The sequence below is a fragment of the Equus caballus genome, chromosome 13 (genome assembly GCF_041296265.1).
Source record: "Equus caballus isolate H_3958 breed thoroughbred chromosome 13, TB-T2T, whole genome shotgun sequence".
Classification (NCBI taxonomy): Eukaryota; Metazoa; Chordata; class Mammalia; order Perissodactyla; family Equidae; genus Equus; species Equus caballus.
Window position 1 is genome coordinate 9,329,336 of NC_091696.1, and position 19,335 is coordinate 9,348,670.

At 38.4% G+C, this 19,335-nt stretch overlaps 1 protein-coding gene across 2 annotated transcripts in view; it reads right to left on the reverse strand.

Moving 5' to 3' along the window:
• LOC106781127 (NXPE family member 3) overlaps nucleotides 1–17,676 on the reverse strand; it is a 37,408-nt gene extending 19,732 nt beyond the window's left edge. Inside the window, exons 1-4 of one of the 2 annotated variants that reach the window (XM_070231676.1) lie at nucleotides 17,418–17,676; nucleotides 13,864–13,912; nucleotides 10,755–10,850; nucleotides 10,117–10,268 (exon numbers count right to left, since the gene is read on the reverse strand). In XM_070231676.1, coding sequence (XP_070087777.1) covers nucleotides 10,117–10,185 — 69 coding nt within the window. In that variant the 5' untranslated portion in view covers nucleotides 10,186–10,268; nucleotides 10,755–10,850; nucleotides 13,864–13,912; nucleotides 17,418–17,676. The remainder of the gene's footprint in view (nucleotides 1–10,116; nucleotides 10,269–10,754; nucleotides 10,851–13,863; nucleotides 13,913–17,417) is intronic. The other variant, XM_023616865.2, reaches the window with a different exon arrangement.
• Nucleotides 17,677–19,335: the final 1,659 nt, after the last annotated feature.

Here is a 19,335-nt window from a genome sequence, read left to right on the forward strand (position 1 = left end):
CTTTGATGATTGTGTAAAGCTGTATAACAGCCCTCCAAGATGTCCCTGTCCTGATCTCCAGATCCGTTGAATATGTTACCTTATATTGCAAACCAGACTTCACAGATGTAAGTTAAAGATCTTGAAATAGGGAGATTATCAGATTATCCTAGATTATCCAGCCCTCAATTTAATCACAAATGTCCCTATAAGAGGGAGGAAGAAAATTTTACTATAGAAGACAGAGGGTGATGTGATGATGGAAGGAGAGGAACAGAGTGAAAGCAAGAAAGAATTGAAGAGGCTGTGCTGCTGGTTTTGGAGATGGAGGAAGGCGCCATAAGCTAAAGGATACAAGCTGCCTCTGGAGGTGGAAAAGGCAGAGAAAGGGATTTTCCCTTGAAGCCTTCAGAAAGAAAGCAGCCTTGTGGACCCATTTTAATAACTTCTGACCTCCAGAACTGTAAGAGAGTAAACTGTGTTATTTATGCCACTAACTTTGTGAAAATTTGTCACAGCAGCCATAGGAAGCTAATACAATTACTACTCAACTAATGAAGTCCAGAGGAACTGAATGGCCTGGCAGCTACTGAGACTGAAAGGGAGTTGTTTTAAACAGAACCCCAGAGCTGATAATCAGAGACTGATCACTCATAGACTAAGGCAATTTAAGATACTAGTAGCCAAATCAACAGACGGGAAGGTGCAAATACGCAACCCCAGAAGGGGACTCACCTCAGATCATCCCTCCTGAGGCTTGACCATGGAGAACAATGGATAAAAGACACCCTTTCCAAAAGACAAAACCAAAGTAACTCTTTGGCTGACCAGAGAATTCACTGTACAGCCCAGAACATGACTTCTTGCTATCTTTGCCCACCAAATGAACTTTGTGCTCTTAACCCATGACCATGTACATTGATTTTCCTTTAATTAAATTAGAGTTTATATTGTGGTGACTTGTTCCCCCTCCACCATTGTATGGTGGGTGTGTTGGTAGAGATTAAATTTATCATGTAAACAAAAGTTTCAGGATTATGAGGATATGCATCCATTCCTGATGAAGAGGAATCCTGGATTTGAAGCTGATACACAACTGAATGGGACTTTTGCTTGTCTCATTTGGGGAAGCTGAGAGTATTCTTAGTTGTACATGGGATAGTTGTTTCACATTAAGCTTGGCAGCATGTGGGGGATGTGCTTGTGGCTGCAGTTTCTGTTTTGATTACTGGAGGAGAAAACACTTACAGGATTGGCTCATCTCTGGGCTGGAGAGGAGCAGGGATCAACATTATAGAGTCTAGCATCAGATCCAGCACTGCATGTTTCCTTGGAATGCACTCCAGGCCAGTGTAGTCTTGGGGGAAAGTGTACCTGGTAAGGTATCTGGTCCTGGTGTGGCCTGTTCACAAGCCCTCACTCTGGGCTAGGAGAATATCAGGGGAACAATAAACTGAGAGATCACAAGTCAGAATGGCTTCCTGTCTACACCTTGATAAAGGGCAAAAACGTGCAATTGAACATGTCACATGTTCCCAGGAGAAAAGATTGTTTTTCCTTCTGTCACTTGCAGTTTTGCCACCACACAAAGGGTCCTGAAGATTTTAAATGAACAGCATGAGTGGCCTAGACTTCTGGTTACAGCAAATTTGAACAGATCTGAGAGACAGAGACCAAGAATGTCAGTTCAATACAAAAACAATTATTAGATGTGGAAGGTTACATGGGTGTTCATTTAATACCTTGATACGTCATATACATTTTATATACATTCTCTGGTACATGTGAAATACTTCATAATAAAAACAAATTAAATTCTCTTAAACAAAAGTGGAATTATAAAAAGACAAGTACAACCTATCTAGATAGAAATAAAATGAGAAAGCTTCAGGAGTAGCATCTTTATCATGGTGGAGTAGGAAGCCCTGGATCATCTTTTCTTCCACAAATACAAAGATTCAGAAACAATTCACAGACTAATTCCCTCTGTGAGAAATACAAAAACTAATTGAAAGGCTTCTACACTCCAGGAGAACACAACGTTAGACTTATCAAGGCTGGTAGGGGGATTCAGGACACTCTCTTGCCAAAATCTCTACCTCTACCCCATATGATCAGAAAGAGAACCCCAGCTCCCAGCTTCCACTAAGAGAAAGAAAGAGTTGGTCTACTTGTCTAGAACCCCAATTTTTCCATGAAGGCTTCCCAGAAGACTGCTTTCTATCTTGTCAGTCTTCTAATGCTGATAATACCAGCACAATCTAGCTGCCTGGGAAAGAACAAAGACTACAAGCTTAGGCTGGTAGTCACCATAGCTCCTCCTTCCAGCTCAGCACAGATTAAGCAGACAAAATCTCCAGCTCCCAGCTTCTCCAGGGGGGAGGGAAAGAGTTGGACAGAGTACAAATTGATCCAGGTTTTCTGGGGGTTGCTTGAGGAGTTAGCTTCAGTCTCCCTTGTCCTGGGGGACTGATGGGACCTGGCATACCCTAGATGTCTGGAGACTGCAACGAAAGTAGGCAGGTTGGAATAGCACAAAGTTTTGAGAGGCCCCAAGAAACTCTCTGGGCTAGTTGGTGTGAGTCTTCTGCCATACAAAGCCAGTCTAGGATGACTGGGGAAAGTGACTGCTTTGTCTGATACACAGACACCAATACACAGAGTCAAGGGAGAAGAAGAAACAGGAAAATACGTTTCAAACAAAGGAACAAGATAATCTTCAGAAATGGACTCTAATGAAATGGAGATTTATAACTTGCTCCCAGAGAATTCAAAATAACCATTATAATGTTACTCACCAAGCCAAAGAGAACAATGCATGAACAAAGCGAGAAGTTCAACAAAGAAATAGAAAATATTTAAAACTACCAAACAGAAATCATGGAACCAAATAATACAATAATTGAACCAAAAAATTCACTAGAGGGATTCAACAGTAGACTAGATCAAACAGAAGAAAGGATTAGCAAACTAAAGACAGTTTATTAGAAGTTATTCAATCAGAGAAGAAAAAAAATGAGAGTGAAGAAAGCTAAAAGACTTATGGAACACCATCACACAGACCAATATTCACACTATGGGAGTCCCAGAAGGAGAGGGGAGAGAGAAAGTCTCAGAAGGCTTACTCAAAACAATAACAGCTGAAAACGTCTGAAATCTGGGAAAGGAAATGGACATCCAGATCTAAGAAGCCCAAAAGAACCTAAATAGGATGAATTCAAAGAAACTCACACCAATGTATTATAATCAAATTACCAAAAGTCAAAGAAAAAGAGAAAATTTTGAAAATGGCAAGGGAAAAGCAGCTTGTCACATACAAAGTATCCCCCACAAGATTATCAATGGGTTTCTCAACAGAAACCTTGCAGGCCAGAAGGGAGTGGGATGATATAGTCAATGTGCTGAAAGCGGAAAACCTGCCAACCAAGAATACTCTACCCAGAAAAACTGTCCTTCAAAAATGAAGGCAACATAAAGTTTTTCCAAGACAAACAAAAGCTGAGGGAGTTCATCACAGTTAGATCTGCCCTACAAGAAATGCTGAAGAGAGTTCTTCCAGTTGAAATCAAAGGACAAGAAACAGCAACACAATAGCATAGAAAGTATAAAACTCATTGGTGAAAGTAAATATGTAGTCAAATATAGAAGAATATAACATTGTCATGGTAGTGGTTAAATCACCTTTATTTCTAGTATAAAAGTTAAAATGCAAAAATAGTAAAAATAACTACAACTAAAAAATATGATAGATATGCATAGCAATAGATGTAAATTATGATGACATTAACATAAAGAGTGTTGGGGGAGAAATAAAAGCATTGAGCTTTTGTATGTGATTGAACTTAAGTTCTTATCAGCTTAAAAGAGACTGTTATAACTATAAGATATTTTATGTATTCCCCATGGTAACCATAAGAAAAATCTGTATAGAAGCTTCACAAAAGAAAAACAAAGAAATCAAGGCATATCAACACAAAAAGTCAACAAAACACAAAGAAAGACAACAGAGGAAAAGATGGACAAAGAACTACAAGACTAATAGAAAACTATTAACAAAATGGCATTAGGAAATCTTAACTGATCAATAACTGGTTTACATGTAAATGGATTAAACTCCACAATCAAAAGTCAGAGTTGCTGAAGGGATAAAAGAAATGACTCAACTATATGTTGTTTACAAGAAACTCATTTTAGATTTAAGGACACACATAGGTTGAAAGTAAAGGGATAGAAAAAGATCTTCCATGCAAATGCTAACCAAGAGAGCAGGCGTGGCTATACTTATATTAGACAAAATGGACTTTAAGTCATACACTCTCACAAGAGAAAAAGAAGGACATTACATAATGGTAAAAGAGTCAACTCACCAGGAAGATATAACAATTATAAATAGACATGCACCCAATATCAAAGCACCTAAATATATAAAGCAAATATCAACAGATCTGAAGGGAGAAATAGGCAGCAATACAATAATTGTGGGGGACTTCAATATGCCACTTGCAATAATGGATAGGATACACGAACAGAAGATCAACAAGGAAAGAGAGAACTTGAAAAACACTATAGACCCAATGGACCTAACAAAGATATACAGAACTTTCTGCTCAACAGCAGCAGAATATGCATGCTTCTCAAGTGTGTGCAGAATGTTCTCCTGGGTTGATCACATGTTAGGCCACAAAATCAGTCTTAACAAATTTAATAAAATTGAACTTATACCAAGTATCTTTTCTAACTACAATGATATGAAACTAGAAGTGAATAACAGAAGGAAAACTGGGAAATTCACAAATATGTGGAAATTAAGCTACAAACTTGACCAACCAGGAAGTCAAAGGAGAAATCAAAAGAGAAATTAGAAATTAGAACTGAGACAAACAAACATGAAAATACAACATAGCAAAACTTATGGAATGCAGCAAGGCAGTACTGAAAAGGAAGTTTATACTGATAAATGCCCACATTAAAAAAGAAGAAAGATCTAAAATAAACAACCTAACTTTACACCTCAAGGCAATAGAAAAAGAATAATAAATGGAAACCAAAGTTAGCAGAGGAAATAATAAAGATTAGGGCTGAAATAAATAAAATAGAGAATAGGAAGAAAATCAACAAAACTAAGAGTTGGTTTTTTGACAAGATAAACATAATCAACAAACTTTTGGCTACACTAAGAGAGAAGACTCAAATAAGTAAAATCAGAAATGAAGGAGGAGACATTACAATGGACACTTCAGAAATAAAAAGGATCATAAGGGACAATTATGAAAAATTATATGCTAACAATTGGATAACCTAGAAGAAATGGATAAATTCCTAGAAATTTACAAACTACCAAAAATGAATCAAGAAGAGATAGAAAGCCTGAACAGACCAATAACAAATAGGGAGATTGAATCAATAATCAAAAACATCCCAACAAAGAAAAGCCCAGGAGCAGAGGACTTCATGGGTGAATTCCTCCAAATCTTCAAAAAAGAATGAATATCAATCCTTTTCAAATAAACTCTTCCAAAAATTAGAAGAAGAGGGAATACTTTCAAACTTATTTCATAAGGCCAGTGCCACCCTGATACCAAGGCCAGACAAACACATCACAGAAAAGAAAACTACAGGCCTATATTCTTGATAAACAGAGATGCAATAATCCTTAATAAAATACTAGCAAACCATGGCTGGCCCATTGGCGTAGTGGTCAAGTTCATGCACTGCACTTTGGTGGCCTGGGGTTTGCCAGTTTGGGTCCCGACCAGATACCTACACACTGCTCATCAAGCTATCCTGTGGCAGCATCCCACATACAAAATACAGAAATATTGGAACAGATGTTAGCTCACTGACAATCTTCCTCAAGCAAAACCACGAAGATTGACAAGGGATGTTATGTTAGCTCAGGGCCAGTCTTCCTCATCAAAAAAGAAAACAGCAAAAAACTAGCAAACCAAATTCAACAGCATATTACAAGGATGATACACCATGACAAAATATATTTATTCCTGGAATGCAAGGATGGTTCAATATACGCAAATTAATCAATGTGATACATCACACTGACAGAACGCAATTTAAAAACCACATGATCATCTCAATAGACATAGTAAAAGCATTTGATAAAGTTCAATATCCATTCATGATTTAAACTCTTAATAATGTAGATATATAGAAAATGCCAAAGACTCAACAAAATACCTGTTAGAACCAATAAACAAATTCAGCAAAGTTGTAGGATCCAAAATCAACACACAAAAATCAGTCGTTTCTATACACAAACAATGCACTATATGAAAAGGAAATTGAGAAAATAATCCCATTCAAAATAGCAACAATAAATAAAAAATAAAATACTTAGGAATAAACTTAACCCAAAAGAGGAAAGATTTGCACACTGAAAATTATAAAACATTGATGAAAGAATTTAAAGAAGACACAGGTAAACGGAAAGACATCTCATGTTTATTGATTGGAAGAATTAATGTTGTTAAAATGTCCATACTACACAACATGGTCTACAGATTCAATGTAATCCTCATGAAAATCCCAATAGCACATTTTACAGAAATAGAAAAACAATCCTAAAATTCCTGTGGAACTACAAAAGACCCCAAATAGTCAAAGCAATCTTGAGAAAGGAGAATAAAGCTGGAGGTATCACACTTCCTGATTCCAAAAAATATTACAAAGCTACAGTAATCAAAAAAGTGTGGTGCTGACATAAGAACAGACATACAGTCCAATGGAATAGTATAGCGAGCCCAAAAGGAAATCCACACATCCATAGTCAACTAATCTTCAATAAAGGTGTGAGGAACACATAAATGGGGAAAGGACTGTCTCTTCAACAAATGGTGCTGGGAAAACTGGATATCCACATGCAGAAGAATGAAATTGGACCCTTATCTCACACCATATACACAATCAACTCAAAATGGATTAAAGACTTAAATTTAAGACCTGAAATCATAAAACTACTGGAAGAAAACAGGGATGTAGCTTCCTGACAGTGGTCTAAGCAATGATATTTCTGAATACGACACCAAAAGCATAGACGACAAAAACAAAAATAGACAAGTCAGATTGCAGCAAACCAAAGAGCTTCTGCACAGCAAAAGAAAGAATCAACAGAGTGAAAAGGCATCCTACAGAATGGGAGAGAATATTTGCAAACCGTATATCTGAGAAGGGCTTAATCTCTAAAATATATGAGAAAATCCTACAACTCAATAACAACAACAGAAAACTAATAACCCAAATAGAAAATGGGCTAAGGACTTTAACAGACATTTCTCCGAAGAAGACATACAAATGGTCAACAAGTATACGAAAAGATGCTCAACGTCACTAATCAACAGGAAAATGCAAGTCAAAACCACAATATCACTTCATACTTGTCAGGATGGCTATTATCAAAAAAACAAAAGAGAAAGTGTCAGCAAGGATGTGGGGAAATTGGTACCCTTGCACACTGTTGATGGGAATGAAAAATGGTGTAGTCATTATGGAAAACAGTATGGATGTTCCTCCTAAAGTTAAAAATAGAACTACCATATGATCTAGTAATCCCATTTCTGGTTATTTATCTTAAAGAACTGAAATCAGGATCTCGAAGAAATATTACCACTCCCATGATCATTACAGCACTATTCACAATAGCCAAGATGTGGAAATATCCATCAACAGATAAATGGATAAAGAAAATGTGGTATGTACATATAATGAAATATTATTCTGACTTAAAAAACGGAAAGAGGGGTTGGCCAGGTGGCGGATCCATTAAGTTTGTGCACTCTGCTTTGGTGGCACAGGGTTCACTGGTTCCAATCCCAAGTGTGGATCTAAACACCACTTGTCAAGCCGTGCTGTGGCAGGCATCCCACATTTAACATAGAGGAAGATGGGCCCAGATGTTAGCTCAGGGCTAATCTTCCTGAAAGAAAAAAAAAAAAAAAGGAAGGAACTTCTGCAATATGAGAAAACATGGATGAGCCTTGAGAACATTATGCTAGGTGAAAGAAGCTAGTCACAGAAAGACAAATGTTACATGATTCCACTTATATGAAGTATCTAAAATAGTATTATTTATAGAATCAAAGCATGGAGTGGTGTTTTCCAGGGGCTGGGAAGAGGGGCAAGGGCATAACTTTCAGTTAAGCAAGATGAGTAAGTTCTAGCCATCTGCTATAGAACACTGTACATATAATACTGTGCTGTATGCTTCAAAAATTGTTAGGTGAATAGATCTCACATTGTGTTCTCATTACAATAAAATAAAATTTAAAAATAAAAAATAATTTCTTTTGATCAAAAGACACTAGTAGAGTGAAAAGCAGGCAAAACACAGAGCTGGAGAAGATAGTTGCAACATATGTAAAAAATAAAGGGACTTGCATCCAGAATCTACAAAGAACTCCTGGCAATTAATAAGAAAAGGACAGACAACCCAATTTAAAATAGACAGAAGATACTTTCATAGGCGTTTCATAATAGAAGAAATTCAAATGACAAGAAATACATGAATAGGTGCTCAACTGAATTAGTAAGAAAAAGAATGCAAATTAAAACCACAATGAAATACCTCTACATATTCAAAGAAAGGCTAAAATTAAAAGACACACAATACCTACGTTAGTGAGGATATGAAGCAACTAAATCTCTCATATTGTTCTGGTGAGAGCATGAACTGGGAAAACCACTTTGGAAAACTGTTTGGCAGTATCTACCAAAGTAAGCATATCTTAGGACCAAGCAATTTAGTTCGTTGGTATAAACTGCACAGAAAGCCATGCATATGCACACCAAGAGACATGGACAAGAAGGTTTGTAAGAGCAATATTTGAAATAGACAAAAATTGAAAACAACCTAAATGTCCATCATCAGTAGAATGGATAAATAAGTTGTCATATATTCATACACTGGAATACTATAATGAAATGAAAATTAACAAATAGCTTTACACTACAACATGGGTGAATCTCACAGAAATATTAAATGAAAGAAGATACATATAAAAGAGTACACGGTATATAATTACATTTCTATAAACTGCAAAATCAGGCAAAAGTAAACTATAATGTTTATAGTTGGAAAGGAGAGGGTGGTAGTGAGAGGGAAGGAGACATAAGACATAAGAGGAACTTCTGGGGGTACCAGTAATTTCTATTTCTTGACTGGAGTGGTGATTACACAGGTATGTTATCTTTTATTTCATTGAGCGCTTTCAATTTACATATTTTATGTACGTTATAGTTCAATTGTTTTTAAAGGTGCAAAGTTTTGGCTGCTGCATCAGTAATTCTCATTCCTTCTCACAGGGAAATGTTATTTGGGAAATGAAACCAACGCATTCTTTGGATCTGATTGTTAAAGAGTGAGGGTTCCCCTGCCAAGCTCCTTCATGCTCTTAGAATAAAGACAAGTTTATTGAACCCATCTTGTCAGATCAGCCACTTAACAGGAACCAGAAATCAATATTTTCATGTGAAATCTCCTACTGTTTAAATATTAACAACCCATTCAACTGTTTTCAACGGGAGTTTGAACAGGCCAAAGAAAATCCATCCACAGCAACATGAAGGCCCAGAACTCCAGTTTTGACCTAAGGACAACAGGGAAAGGCTTTCTTCTGGAGGAATTCTTAGCTTTGTGCCATTCCCAAGCTCTCAGAAGACAAAACAATGTCCACTCCAGGCAATTGTCCATTCTCTTTCCAGACAGGGATTTTTTCTTTCTGAATCTGTGCTTCTTTTTCTTCTGCTAAAAAGCAGGACTGGACATCATAGACTTTATCTTTTTTTCTTACACTGGTGCAGAAAGGAAAACACCTTTGAAGGGTGAGAGAACTAAGAACAAGGGGAATTGCTTTTTTTCCCTCCATTGGCATTTCCTGGAACAATTGCTTCTGGATTTGTGTTCTGGATTCCCTAATAGATCCCAACACCCAACCACTCACCCTCCTCCTGAGGATGATATCCCACCCTACAACTGTTGTTCCTGGAGTCACACAGGGGCAGAGATCGAGAGCTTCCCTCATTCACCTCTCCCAGATTAAAGAAATAATCAACCCAAACCTGAGGTTGCAGGAGGAGAGAACAAATGAACCAGTGATCAGAAGGAGCAGAGGCAAGGGTAGTACTCACCCAAACCAGAAAAACCAATGCCACAATCAGGTTCTTGTATCCCTTGATTTGCTCCACGAATGGACCCATGGCAGCCTAGACTTTTCTGTGAAATATCCGGTATGAACCAAGGACCCAGTTGGAACATAAAGCAAAAAAACCTTAATAGACCCCTGCAATAAAATAAATAGAGTGAGTTAACTCTGGCAACTTTCCATCAGAGGACATGGAAATTGCTATATGTGGCATATGTACATGTTCCACCCAAGACTGCACACTTTTCCAGTCCTGTGTCTCTCAAAATCCACCTTTCGAAGTCCTAGTTTTCCCCTAGAATTCAGAGTCTCACTTTCTGTCTTTTGGAACCAATGCAGCTTCCAGTAAGCAGGCAGATTCCATTCTGGGGTGCCAAGGACACCCCTGGGTCTTTGCACTAAGCCAGGCTTATGCAACTGAGGAATTACCTCTTTTGCAACTGTTTTAAATAATAATTCACCATATCCAAAAGCCATCCATGAGAAAACTTACATTTTGTCATTCATTTGTAAATTTTCGTAAATGTATTTGGTGTTCATTCTAGTTTTTTACTGATATATTGTGACCCTAAAATGGGAGGACTTTGGCATGACAAATTCCCCACATAGGGAGAGTGTGTCTACCTGAGAGTGTCAGCGTGGATTATTCCAGAGGATCATGAAGTGACTTAGATCTGCCAGAGTCAGGGTGGGGTTCAGCATGCGTCAGTGCCCACTGTCCTGAAATACATATGATAAAATAATAATAAGGTAGAATAGAGAGCTGGAATATCAATCCAAAGAAAAGTAATTTAAATATGCCAAAACAATGATCAACATTCTTATTGTTGATTGTGGTTCAAATTTGATTCTGACACTCTGAATCAGCTGGAGTAGAAAGAGACAGTGCAAACCGTATCAGTATTTCCCATCCTCCAATCATGCACTAGGAATTTCACATGATTTTGTCATATCCATATCCTGTCTACACTGTTTTTTACTCAACATTTTTCCTTAAACTTACTCATTGTAAAAATTCAAAGACATTCAGTTTGAAGAGAAAAGCAATAATATCCACAAAATTAAAGGTGCAGTTATCTATAATCTTTATAAAAATTTCAAACCTACAGAGAAGAATAAGAAAATAACAACTAAGCCTTGGTGTGCCAAACACCCAGCTCTATCAAATTGCAGCAGTTTGCTATACACACCTTTAATTTGTGTAAACAATAAATACTTCCTCAATTGCTTTCTCTCCAACCGCTCCCAGATAACTAATAGGAGGTTTATGATTTCCATATAAGTTTTTCTTTTTTGAGGAACATTAGTCCTGAGCTAACATCTGCCACCAATCCTCCTCTTTTTGCTGAGGAAGGCTGGCCCTGAGCTAACATCCGTGCCCATCTTCCTCCGCTTTATATGTGGGACACCTACCACAACATGGCTTGCCAAGCAGTGCCACGTCTGCACCAGGGATCTGAACCGGTGAACCCTGGGCCACCAATGTGGAACGTGCACACTTAACTGCTGTGCCACCGGGCTGGCCCCTCCATATAACTTTTATATTGATACCAGCCCTGATATCGGTTTCCCTATATTAAATCCAGCATATATGGGGTTAAAACCAAAGCACTCATTCCCTGCTTACTCCCTGGCTTCCTGGCTCCAGAATCCACTATTCTCCATGAAGACAGACACCGCCAAGGACAAGAACCTGGATTCATTGTCTCCTTCCAGCAAAGAGATACAGGCTGGTGGAAAGCTGCTGGCTAGCAAGGCCATGTGCTCCCCATCTCCTACATAAAACCCCAAGTAAAAACCCATACTTTTAGCTTTTAGGAGAGTTTGGGATTTCAGCATTAGCTGCCCAATTTCCTTGCTCAGTGCTGTGCAATAATAAAATTCATACTTTCTTCCACTATAGCCAATGTCAGAGATTGGCTTGCTGGACAACAGGTGAGCAAACTCACTTTAGGTTCGATATCAATACCATTGATAAAAGAAAGAGATAAGAAGAAGGCCAGAGTGGACATGACACTTACGATGACCACATCAAGGTGGAACTGTGAATGGAAACAAAAAAATTACATTTTAACCTTGACTGTCACCAGATGGCCAGAGAACAATGCAGTAGCCTTTCCCTGTAGTTAGGACATTTAGAAGGCCCCGGACCCAAGATACACTGTAGCTGGAAAGGGCAATCAATCAGAACTGGACTCAGCCCTAGCCTTGCAAACTCTGGACTTTTGCCTTTAAAAACCCGCCACCCAGGGGCTGGCCCCTTGGCATAGTTGTTATGTTCATGCACTATGCTTTGGCAGCCCAGGATTTACAGGTTTGGATCCCAGGTGCAGACCTACACATTGCTCATCAAACCATGCTGTTGAGGCATCCCACATAAAGTAGAGGAAGATTGGCACAGGTGTTAGCTCAGCTGCAATCTTCCTCAAGCAAAAAGAGGAAGATTGGCAATACATGTTATCTCACAGTCAATCTTCCTTACAAAAACATGAACCAGCCACTCAAAGACTGAGGGGTAGCTCACCTATCAACTTGAGGGTTGAGGTGTACTTCCCAAGTTTGCAAACTTTTTAATAAACCTCACTTTTCTGTAAAAATTATCTTTACCTCATAAAGCTGCTCATTTCAGTTAACATTTCTGGTGACGAGGATGGGATGTGAAATGGCTACCTGATTACTTCTTGGGCGTCTACTGTACATTGCATGCTGGCACAGCCCAGAGCCCTTTGACTGTTCCTCCACATCTCCAATGGCCTCAGAAGGAGGATCAAGGTAAGACCCTCTCACATCCTCGAGCTCCCATGCTTTGGTAGAGGTCTAGAGGCTCCTTAAGAGGGGATTCCCTGATAAGGTCCAGTTGCAGCTGGTTTCCTGGGGGCTTTCTCCAGGGAATTTTCTCCAGGGAGGTGTCTCCAATACAGGTAGGTGTCTCCATTCAGGATGGACTTCAGAACAATCTTTTGTTCTAAAGATTGCTCAAGAAAAGTAGAAAATGGCCAGCCGCCTGCCATCACCCCTGCAGGCTTTATGTACAAAAATTATGGACCAAATACTTAAAAGTTCCTTGTCACCTGGGTCCAAATTACTAGAGATGGCCTAAAATTACATTGGCTACAATGGAGCTCCTTTGATATTCCCCAACTGGTTTCTTTGTGTGCTCAGTTGGAAAAGATGGGCTATCACATCTCTTAGAAACAATGGAATGCATTCTTTGATTAACATACAGAAGTTTCTAAAAGACAAAAGGACTTCAAAAACAGCCCTAAAAAGGATTCTCACAGCAAAAAGAAAAGAACTTTTAGTAAAAGCCTTTGGCCATCTGAACAGGTCCATCTGCCAGGAAGAAATTTGGCTCCAAAAATTATTTTCAGCTTTGTGCCTGAGACGTGGCTAAAATTTTAGAAGTCTCTGTCTATATCTATCTGTGTGTGTATTGTAGGGGAGGAAGACATTTCCTCTACCCACTCTAGGTCCTTCTGGCCAGACTACAAACTAAATTCATGTGAGACAGAATAACAGAAGAAAATTAAACAAAGCTTTATAATGTGTATACATGGGAGAGATCCAGAAAAACTGAGTAACTCACCAAAATGACAGAAGCTCTCACCTTAAATACCATCCTCAGCTAAAGACAAAAGGGAGGATGTTGGGGGTCTGGGGAGTCAGTTATGGAAGATTACCAGAAAAGTACAGTAAACAAGAGTAAAGTTATTATGCAGATTTAAGTCCTTACCTTTCTCATTGTTAAGAGTTTCTAGAGATAAGGTCATCCCATCTTCTTCCTGGTACAGAGAGGGAGACACCTTTACAGATGGGGATTTCCTTTACAAATGTAAATGTCTCTTAACAAATGGTAAGTAACTTCTACTTTTCAGAGTTTCTCTCATGTCTGCAGTTTTTAAAAGTACCCAGCCCCAAATAATCCTCATGCCAAAGAGACGTATCTTGGGGTGGCCAATAAAGGAGCTCTATTCAATTGGCTTGAAGTAAGTGCTTATGTAAGTTATTTCTAAATGTAATAGAAGCTAGCCCAGAAGTCTTTTAAGTTAACATGATATAAAAATACTCTTTGGTAAATAAAAGCTTGTTTACATTTGTTGGTTTAATAAGAACAGGCGTCTCTTCAGAGTTATCAATATTGAATATAATGCAAACATACAACTTTTTCTACCTGGGTTTACTGGTTGGATGGACTTTTGCTGTTTCTGCTGTGGAATTTGTCAGCAGGAAAAATAACTTGAGATGATGTTTAACTATTTAATGCCTAGTCCAAACATAATTGTTAAAAACAAATGTTCAAATAAATGTAAATAAGACAAAACCGTATACTATATTAAATTAAATAATGAATATTCATTAAATATCTCAATCATTTGTGGATAGGATGGAATACTAAGACAGTGATTGCTAAACATAAGTTCATCTAGTTTGGGCTTCCTAATTTTTTTACAGAGACAAACAAGATTTGCGTCTATCAATAGACATGTTTTGTGCCACATTAATAAGTTTTCTGTAAAGAGAAATATGCTTCTAGAAATTATAAAATGTGTTTATGGGTTTCTTAATCTACTAGTAGATTCTAATATATTATAGACAGTTTATAATTCTTTGCTTCCTGTTTTTCACTGGAAAACAAAGATTACAAATAGTTTTTTTTAAAAAAAAAGTTGTAAAAGGAGCTTAGAATACACAAGGAATCAAAGAGAAAATGTCAGGACATTTATAGTAATAAACATAAATTAACTCTATGCAAACAAGGCACATTGATGCTGAGAGAGTGCAGACAAAGCAGCACGAGCCCCTTTAAAAGATAAAAAGCAATGGAAACTTGATGAGAGTTTTCTCCTACTATGGAAGGATTTACTGTAACTTCCTGTTTTTCAAACTATGGTAACAGACTATTGGCAACTTATAAGTAACATTTATGTAAATAAAAAATGTACATGGCATCTACATTTATCAATATGGATAAATGGACCATATATATTTTTCAATTTTATTTATAATATATAGATAAATTTATTATAAAATCTACATACTTAAATGAAAGACAATAATTTCACAAAATACATGTATGGCATATACTGAAATAAAAAATACATGTCAGTTTAATAAATATTTATTTCTGTTACTTGCATGATTTAATATTTACACATAGGCATATGCTGGACCATAATACATAGTACATTTCTTGCTATGGAATGATCCATCATGTTTAAAAGGCACTGCTCTTATATCACAGTAAGTTGAGCAACATAAGGGTCTACACAGCCAGATAAGGAGGCCCATACGGGAGGAACCACCCTTTCTGTCCTGTACACACAGTGATAACTCCTCAAGGCCAGGCTGTAATCACTCTCTGACAGGCTCAAACTGTTGCCTTGTCTTTTAAGTTTTATAGCCAAGTAATAATCCTTGTTTAAAAGAACTTCTCCCATTTCTTATAACTACTTGCAGAGCTAAAAGTTCTGGTGGTGGCTTCCCAGATATTTGTAGCTCTGCCATCAGTGTCAAAGCTGTTATTCCATCTTTCAAATCTGTATTCTGCTTACTCAGCTTAGAACAAACCCCTTCAGCAATAATGTGGGGATCTTCTTGCCTCTGTCTGTTCTATCACTCCCAGTTTAGCAGAGCAACATCAGGATAAACCTATAGACACAAGTGAATCTCATACTCTAATTTCCAAAAAGTGTATGGTTTACTTTAATTATATTATGTAAAAGAAATTTATATTCATTTGATGTAATGTATAGGCAATTATGCTATCCTCTAAGAGTAAAATCTGTAATTACTCTGTAACAACTGACTTGTATTTCTTGTCTAGATAAACTTTGTAAGTTTTAAAATTGAGAAAATGACTGTATGTGAAAAGTAGAAAATAGGATATGTGTTTTCAGTAAAAAAGTTTAAAAAATAAAAATATTCTTGTTTGTTTTGTTTAAAAAGACAACTTGTCCTCATGCACTAGAGAGGAGAGAAAAAGACATGGGACAAATTGTGAATGCAAAAAGCAAGTGATGAAAGGTTTGTGGAAATAAAACTCTGAGTAGAGTTTTGTACATGGTCAAGCTGGGAAAGATTAAAATAAGTTTATTTAAAAATAAATTTTAATATCCAAAGTACACTGGTACAAGGGCCAGCCCCATGGCCTAGTGAGTGATTTCAGGACACTTTGCTTTGGCGGCCCATGTTCACTTCCCAGGCCCAGACCTACACCACTCATCGGTGTCCATGCTGTGGCAGAGGTGACCCACATACAAATTAGAGGAGGATTGGTACAGGTGTTAGCTCAGGGCAAATCATACTCCTGCTTAAAAAAAAGAAAGAAAGAAGGAAGGAAAGAGGAAGATTGGCAACAGATGTTAGCTCAGGGTGAATCTGCCTCAGCAAAAAAATAGTACACTCGTACAAAATTAAATTTTTGATTTTTCTCCATGTTAAGGGACAAAGTCTTCTCAGATTATTGGTCTGCTCTTGGTAAGAAATTGTAAACAAAGTTTTTTTTACCTTTAATGTAATCTGCCTAGGAAATAAAGATTCTTTGTTTTGTCTATATCAAGTCTTCAAAAATCTGTTATCCTTTTTGATCAAATATTTTAAAACCTTTTGATAGTTTGAACAAACTTCTCCCAGTGTTCAAATCCTAGGTAAAATCTTTCTTTTGACTTAACTTTCTTTTGACAAACTTTCAGAATTTTCAATCAGCCCTGGGATTTCTCAAAGAATTTGTCCTCTCTCTCTGTAAAGAGAGAGACATTAAACTGACTAGACTTGGAGATCTCATCAAGATGGAGACATAGGCAGACTCTGAACTCATCTACTCCCATGAACACAACCAGGTTACAACTATTTTTGGAAAAATTACCCTGGATAGAAAACTGAAAACTGGATAAAAAGAACCCTAACAACAAGCGACGATCCTGACTAAGGCTGAAGAGGCAAAAATTCCTTCTGGAGAGAAAACAAACCACCTTCAGGAGCAGCAGAGTTTCTCAGCTGGGCAGGCAGGAGCCACTCTAAGGTACGCAGCTCTCCCTGGAAGAGTGAGGTCTGGAGATGGGGGAAATACTGCTACAAGCATCCTTTAGACTCAGCACAACTGAGACGAGGGTCTTACTATCTGGCTTTGCACACTGTTAACTACAGTGAGGAATGCCCCCAGAAAAGCTATCAGACGAAAGCAAAGAAGACCCAGGTGTGAAAGGGCCCACGCACAAACTCACCCATCTCAGCAACCTAAAATCACCAGAAAGAAGGCTGACAGTCCTTTGGTGAAAAGAGACTCACCTGATAGCCTCTGGGTGCATCTTGGGGAGAGGAGAGTCCTCTCTGGAGACTGAGACATTGGTGGTGGCCACTGTTCTGAGCTAGTCCAGGTATGTTGACACAGAAAGCCAAATGCAATTGAAGTTCTTCCCTTTGCCTGTTAGCCCAGGGATCTGCCACACCCGCTAGAGTTCAGACTTAATCTAGTTCAGCCAGGGCAAGAAACCCGCCCTAGGGACCTGCTGCACCCAACAGCAAGCCCTCAGGCTACTTTTTGGCCTGCTTGACTGGGTGACTTGGTCCTCTATAAGCAGGCAAGTGTGTCTGCTTCTGATGGGCAGGGCCTGTGTGAGGACCAGGTGAACTGTGGGGGGCATTGGTGGAGAGGTGGGGACCTCTGCAGTGGAGCATCAGGGTACAGTCCAGGGGGTTGGAAAGTGTGCACAGACTAGGACTGTGTTGACAGTGTGTGTCGTCCTGCGGGGAGTGAGGCTTATCAGTGACAGAAGACCTGTGCTTCATAAGTAGCCATAAAAAGGATCAGGCCCAACTTCCATAGCCTGAAACAGTTGACTGCTCCCATGCCTAGGGCCAGCCGCACTCAGCTGCATTCCTAAGAGAACTGACAACAGCCTTGTAGGCCTGAGACCTATAGCAACAGTAAGCTCCTGAGCCTAGCAACCAGCTACACTGGGTACCTACCCAATTAACAGGAAAACTGCAACAGAAGTGTGCTGTTAGACCTTGTAGCCAATGGTGCTGAGGCTCCCCAAACCAGATTTACAAACCACTGGCCAGGGAAAGAAAGACTAAACTCCCTGTGTATCTGCATTAAGAGCAACCCTGCCACAGCAGAAGGACAAAAGTAGCCCACAAATGGGTTACTCCTGGATCATTTGGACTGGTGACAAGAGGGAAGCACATTGTGGGGCCTCAAAAGGATGCTGTTACATAAGGCAACTTCTCCAAGATCAGGGGACATAGCCAACTCACTTAATACATAGATATAAGCACAGAGAAAGAGGCATAATGAGGAGACAAAGGAATACTTTCCAAAAAGGGAACAAGACAAAACCCCAGAGAAAGGATTAAATGAAATAGAAATAAGCAACCTACCCAAGAAAGAGTTCAAACAAAAACTCATAATGATGCTCACAAATATTGGGAGAAGACTGGATGAACACAGTGAGCTCATCAACAAAGAACTGGAAAATATAAAAAAAGAACCAATCAGAAATGAAGAATACAATATTAGAAATGAAAAATTCATCAGAAGGACTCAATAGCAGAGTAGATGATACAGAAGAATGGATCGGTGAACTAGACAAAAGACTAGATGAAATCACCCAAGCAAAACAGAAAAAAGAATTAGACAGAATGGAACAGTTTAAGGGAACTCTGGGACAATATCAAGTGCACTAACATTCGTATTATAGGTGTCCCAGAAGGAGAAGAGAGAGACAAAGGGGTAGAAAATCTATTTGAAGAAATAATAGCTGAAAATTTTCCTAACCTAAGAAAGGAAACAGATATCTAAGTACAGGAGGCACAGAGAGCTCCAAACAAGAGAAGCCCAAAGAGGCCTACACCAAAACACATTATAATTAAAATGTCCAAAATTAAAAATAAAGAGAGAACCCTAAAAGTGACAAGAAAAAGGCCACAAGTAACATACAAAGGACAGCCCATAGGACTATCCAGCAGACTTCTCAGTTGAAACACTACAGGCGAGAAGAGAATGGCATGACATATTTAAAGTGCTAAAAGGAAAATATCTACAGCCAAGAATACTCTATCCATCAAGGTTGTCATTCAGAATGGAAGGAGAGAGAAAGAGCTTCCCAGAAGAGCAAAAATTAAAGGAGATTATGACCAACAAACCAGTTCTACAACAAATGCTAAAGGGACTTATTTAAGTGGGAAAGCAATGACCACAAAT